The sequence below is a fragment of the Echinops telfairi genome, unplaced genomic scaffold, assembly GCF_000313985.2.
Source record: "Echinops telfairi isolate 266 unplaced genomic scaffold, ASM31398v2 ScPeMD7_3533;HRSCAF=4204_0, whole genome shotgun sequence".
In the NCBI taxonomy this organism is placed as follows: domain Eukaryota; kingdom Metazoa; phylum Chordata; class Mammalia; order Afrosoricida; family Tenrecidae; genus Echinops; species Echinops telfairi.
Window position 1 is genome coordinate 16,299,105 of NW_022107431.1, and position 6,509 is coordinate 16,305,613.

Here is a 6,509-nt window from a genome sequence, read left to right on the forward strand (position 1 = left end):
CTGACCGACTGACGCTGACCTCGAGTGTCCCAATGTAGAGCCGCTCTGACGGGGGTTCTTGACTGAAGCAAACCACTCGGCGTTTCTTCCATGGAAACACAGGGTGGGTTTGAACCCATGGCTTTGTGCTGTGACCAGCTGAACACAAACCTCTGCACTACCCAGAGATCTCGTACAGACACGAAGAACCAAAATGGTCAAGAGAGAAATGCTTCTTATGAAAAGTTTGAAGACCAAAGTGTTGCCTTTCCCCATATACTATTAAAATGAAAACAAACACCTCGTCTCCCTAGGGAAAGGAGGAACATAGGAAATGGGCATATAGAATGAAAGGAAATCAGTTTTTATGATCAGATTCAGAAGAGCCGTCTCTGTTGATGATACAGAGAGAGCCCCAGGGTTGCAGTGGCTACAAGTTGGGCTGCGATCCTCAAGGTCAGCAGTTTGAAACCACCGGCTGCTCCATGGTATAAAGGTGGGGCTTTCTACTCCCCTAAGAGGTAACAGTCTCCGAAACCCACAGGGCCAGTTCTACCCTGTCCTATAGCGTCACTTTGAGTTGGCATCGGCCTGACAGCAGGGAGTTTGTTTGGGGTTTGGTTGATTATACAGCCTTGGCTCATTTCACTACCTGTTTGGGGTGTGTTTTCTTGGTTAAAATGGGAACAAAGTCTTAATACTTTTGAGGGCTGGTGTCCCTGAAGTTGACACACTTCCCGCAGTGAGCCCATGAGCCCGTGCCAGCCTTTGCCAAAGAAGGAGCAGGTTCAGGACCAGGCAGCGTTCAGCCGGATGGCACTGCTCCCAGGACCTGCATCCCACAAAGAGCCATTGTGGGATGGGGACCCTCCAACGTCCAGGACAAGTGGCTCAAATGAAAATCACAAGGCGTGTGAGTGGGACTAGAAACTTGAATGGTACAATAATCACTCTCTTCGTGCCGAGGGGGTGGCTTTCCCTGTAACTTCATTCTGCAATTCAGTCCCCGCCTCGTGTAATAATAATACAGATGCCCACTGGTCATTTGATAAGTGAGAGTGATTGCTGAGAGCCCCGTGGAGTGATTCAGGTGACTGGCATGGGGGAGTAGCAGGAGAAGGGGGGAATTATTTGTTTTCAAACTGGAGCTGTCACTCCTGGGCCCACTCGTCATAAGAGAGAGACATCCTAGCAACAAGCAGCAGAGGCTGGTCCTCTGGCAAGACTGTGCATGTCACCACCACAAACGTAGCCCCACGGCTGAGAAGATGGAGCCTGATGGAGTGGATTGGGTCAGACATGGAAGTAGACCTGGCCCTTCCCACTAGTGGTGATTTTCATGAGTGGGGCTGGGGCCGACGTGGGGGTAGGCTAGGGACAAGGGGTCCAGGCGAAAGACATCTGCCGTGCAGTTGACAAGCAATGGGTGAGCTTCGAGTTTCACGGGCCGCAGAGCCAGTGTTGAGTTCCAAAGCCTGAAGTGGCTGGGAGGAGTCGGGGCACTAATTCGGGCTGCACCATAGTTTCCATCTGAGTGACCTGGAGTGACTCCCCAGGCAGCTGCCAAGCCCACGGCAAATGTAACAGATGCTGCTCTGAGTTCAGCTTTCTGAAACGAAAGCAGCAGGGGCAAGTTGAAGGAGGACTCCATGGACCAGAGGGAAAATGCCTCCTCGGCGGGACCAGCGTGCGGCGTTCTGCGGTCTTCAGGTTGAAGAACAAATGTTCTTTCACTTGGCCTTTTTATTTATAGTTTAATCTCTGAGTCAACAGTATGTTTCCGCTCGTCCATTGTGACAAGACTCCTGGCTGATCTGTCTCAAATATGCTCCCTCCTTTATGAGCGGGAGCTTGGTGGTGGTCATTTTTTTACGGGGTTGCTTGATCTACCTACTTTCTAATGCATCAATAGATACATTATATACATGCCCTATTTTAATTTCTCAAAATCTCCAAGATCTATGAAAGAAGGCAAATATGCCAAGAGGTGGAGGGCATGGCAGGGTGGGGGCGGGGAACCATTTGATTCAATGTCTACTTTAAAACTCATAGGTTGACTAACACAGTAATGTTGGTTTTTCCTTCATCATTTATCTATAACAATACAAATTCCCACCTTGATTCAACTGTAACTCCTGGTGACCCTGCAGCACAGAGTAGAACTGCCCTTTTGGGTTTCTGAGACTTTAAACCACAGATCTCCAAGTTTATTTGGCCTACCTGCCCCCTTTTCATGCAAAAAAAAAAATTACTCAGCAGCCCCCTGACAATGAAAACTTTGGTACTATGGCCCCTAATCCAAGATAACACTTGGTACTATAGCCCCTAATCCCTAATCTAACACGTAACTGTTTACGTGGTGGGATGCACTCTGAAAGGTCAGCAGTTTTAAACCACCAGCCACTCCATGGGAGAAAGACGGGCTTTCTACTATGGCTGACAGTTACAGTGTCGGAAACTCAGAATGGCACCTCTACCCTGTCCTATAGGACCCCATGAGCAGGCATCGACTCAAGGGCAGTGTTTGTTTTCTTGGTTTTAGGTCGTTCCTGCGTCCCTCTCTAGTGGGCAGATGGACCCGCTTTGGGAACACTCAGTCACTGCCATGGAGTTGATTCTGACTTATAGAGGGCTTTTAGGATGAAGTAGAATTGCCCCTGTGGGTTTCCAAGACTGTACATTCTTACTAGAGAAGAAAATCTCATCTTTCTCCCACAGAGCAGCTGGTGGGTGTGAACCCCTGGTTTTGTGATTAGCAGCTTGATGTGTAGCCCATGACACCACCTGGGCTCCTTTTCTCTACGGACACACTATTTTAAACGTGGGGCAGTGAATTGTCTTCATGTAGGACATGTTTGCGGGTTTGGTAGGTAAAGCGTACATGGCAAAGAAACATAGATAACCAATATCTCTTCCAGCAGCCCAGAGCGAAGCATTCCTGTGTCATCGACTCACCAGAATTCAGCAAAATGATGGACTTGAGGCACACAAACTCCTCCCCCTGGAGGTTCATCATTCGGAACTGAGAGGACGTCGCCAACAGCATGTCGAAGATCTCCACCATTCCCTCCACACATCTCCCTTGGTTTCTGTGAACCCAAAGCAGGAAGAGAAACGCCATTACAAAGGGGCTTTGTTCAGAGATCATCCGACAAGCAACCACAAAATGCATTGCCTGGGACAGAGGGAGCTGCAACATTATGTGATGGAATCCTTTCCCATAGATTTCCTACTCCATAAACTAGCTGAGGAAAGGAAATGAGGGCTATATTTGAAGATGAGCAGCTTCTCAAACTGGATCTGTGATTTGTTTGTGTTTTTCCCCCTTTCTAGCTTTTTTATCCTCAGAGGCTATTCAAGTTTACAACCAACTTGCTCACTGTGTGTGTACAGTTCAGACGAGAGAAGTTCATTCAGTATGCATGCCTCTCTGCGGAAGCCTGTAGGAGCTCCCTGTTCTGCTTGCAGTGGTCAAGCACTGTAGTCTCCGTTGTGCCCAATTTAAATCTTTCTCTGGGCGAAAGAAGGAGCCCTGGCGGCCAGGTGGTGAAACACTCAGCCGATAACGAAAAGGTTGGAAACCATCAGCAACTCCTTGGGAGAGAGGTGGCAGTCACCTCTGTAAAGATTACACTCACGGTCCTGGAATCGATTCCAACATGCAGTGGCCTGAGCTCTGGGGGTGTCTCCAGGTCAGCAGGTCAAAACCACCAGGCACTCCACGGGAGAAAGATGAGGCTTTCTACTCCTGCGAAGAGTTAAAGTCTCAGAAACCCACAGGGAAGTTCTACTCGGTCTTCGAGGGTTGTTATGTGTTAAAATTGACGGAAGCTTGAAGCTATCCATTTTTATTGGTGCAGATGGTCTCATCTTTCTCCCAAGGAGCAGCTTATGGGTTTGAACTGCTGACCTTGCGGTTAACAGTCCAAGGATTACCTGATGAGGTCACCAGGGTTCCTTTTATAAAGGCTACAACCTTAGACACACTATGGGGTGATGCTCCTCAGTCCGATTCTTCTCACTGCCACCGAGTCAATTCTGACTCAGCGCAATCCAATAGGACAGGGTAGAGGCCCTCCTGTGGGCTCCTGAGCCCTAGAGGATTGCTATCCGTTGTGACCAACTTGATGACCGTGGCTTTTTAAGGAAAGGAAGGATCTCTGGTAGAGCCGCAGGTGTTTTGCTTCTAATGAAAAGGTTGGGAGTTAGAACCCACGCAGTGGTTCTGTGGGTGCAAGCCCAGGCTCTCTGCTTGGATCAAGACTGTGGCCTTGGAAACACAACGGGGCAGCCTCTACTGGCTCACAAGGGATCACTGTGAGTTGAAAAGGACTTAGCAGCACCTCACAACAATCAGAAGATGTCCCGCTTTGGGCGGGACAGTCCCGATTTTTGGAGTTTTTAAAAAGTCCTGATTTTTGGAAAGAATGCACGACAAGCTAGGGAACGGTCTATTTGGTCCATAGAGACCAGATTTTTCATCAAGAACCCCCCTTCCCCACCCCCCGGTCAATGGTATCCCACTTTAAATCTGGTCACCTTAGACAACCACTGAAACCCCAAATCCCCATTGCCATCAAGTGGACTCAGAGCAATAGTGACCCTATCGACCAGCGGTTCTCAGTCTGTGGGTGGAGACCCCTTTGGGGGTTGAACGCCCCTGTCACAGGGATGCTCTCTTCATCACAGTAGCAAAATGACAGTGATGAAGTAGCAATGGAAATAAGGTTATGGCTTGGGAGTCACCACCACGTGAGGAACTGTACGAAAGGGTCGCAGCCTTAGGAAGGTTGAGAACCACTGCTATAGACCCCTGCCACTGACCCTATAAACAAAAAACAGGGCGCCCACAGCCAGGAAATTCCAACTTATAGCAACCCTATACAGGGTTTCTGTGGCTACAAATCTTCACAGGAGCCTCTTTTTTGTCCAGAGGTGCTTGGTGGGTTTGAACTGCTGATTTGGGGTTAACTCCACGCATAACCACCATGCCATCAAGAATCCAGTGACCCTAGGTGACAGAGTAAAGTTACTCCATGGGGTTTCTTCTTTCTCCCATGGCATGGCTGGTGGGTTTGACAAGAAGTACAATTCTCAAGAAAAGGAGCCAGCCTCCATGGGCCCAGAATCACAGCACGAGAATTTTCTCGTTTGGCACTTTTTTTTTAAAATTAACATGTTGATGCTTAGATGCTAATGCAACATTCTAAAGCAAGGTGCTCAGAACCTGCCAGGCCCAAAGGATAGATAAAGAAAAGAGATTTCTTTATTCTGGGTGATCTAATGCACAGATGGACAACAGGACACACAGTTGCAGACCGCCCCACTACCACCAAGTCAATGCCCGCTCAGACCAATCCTATAACAGATACCGGTCATCCATGCCTAGACTTTCAGCACATGTCTAGGTCCCTCACGTCTCAGCTCCTAGTTCTCCTCATCTTAATGCTATGACTTTGTGATAGGTAGGGGTCAATTGGGCTGGGCCAGGATTCCCAGTAGTTTGTCGGTGAAGGCCTATGAGGTAATCCCCATGATGTTACCTAACACAATGTAGTGAGCTCTGCTGTGAGCAGCTCATCAGCGTAAAAAAGATTAGTATGAAGTGCAACTCCCTTACTCTGTCACAGCCCTTGACATGCAATTGAACGGACGTTTCCTGGGGATATGACCTAATTCTTATGTAAGGTGAGAATGCTGTGTGGATGCTTTCTTGATTTATTTTTTGCATCAACCTCCAGTTCTTTGGACTTGAGTCAATGGCCTACCATAATGCCGGCCGACCCCAGGAACCATCAGTGACCTGACATCTGACCTGCCAACATTTGATTCGTTCCCCTCTCTAGTCACAAGCCTGATCCCTGACCTTGTATTCATCTGCCTCTGAAGCCCACTCTTCCTGCCACCCTGGAATAATCAGCCCCGGAAGCTATGCTAGGCAGCATGGTGCTCCTGCTTTACATCTGACCCACAGACTGGACTTACTCACGTCTACAGAATCAGTTGAAAGGGCTGTTTCCAAATATTTCTCTCAGTCCATCTATTTCTCACCCTCTCCTGGTTCTGGGCTTAGCTGAACTAAACCTTTAACATTCTCCACGCTTGCGCACCACACAGGACCCCTTTCGCTTGTCAACCATGCTCTGTGGGCTGGTTGGAGAAGGAACTTGGGAAGGGCATGTCACTCTGAGGAGGCTGTGAGTCACCAGATGCCTCCCAGGAAATCCTCTTGGACTCCAGCCCAAGATGTCTGGGGGACATCTGTATGTGCTGCCACTATTCACTAATCTATTAACAAAATATTCCTTGTTCATGGCTTCTTAGGATGCCTGTGATGAGATTCATGGATGCACAGGGGGCCGGGTAGCAGTTGCTTCTCTTGTTGGGGGATGTTTGCTTACTATCAAAATGGATGCATAGTTCAAAGAGTTTTTTTTTTTTTTCTTTTAAAAAAATCATTTTATTTGGGGCTCATACAACTGTTATCCCAATCCATACACACATCAATTGTGTAAAGCGCATTTGTACAT

General features: G+C 48.2%; 1 protein-coding gene across 1 annotated transcript in view; it reads right to left on the bottom strand.

Moving 5' to 3' along the window:
- Positions 1 to 6,509, bottom strand: part of ESR1 (estrogen receptor 1) — a 360,546-nt gene that overhangs the window by 33,245 nt on the left and 320,792 nt on the right. The window contains exon 6 of the mRNA XM_004702110.2: positions 2,935 to 3,068. Coding sequence (XP_004702167.2) covers positions 2,935 to 3,068 — 134 coding nt within the window. The remainder of the gene's footprint in view (positions 1 to 2,934; positions 3,069 to 6,509) is intronic.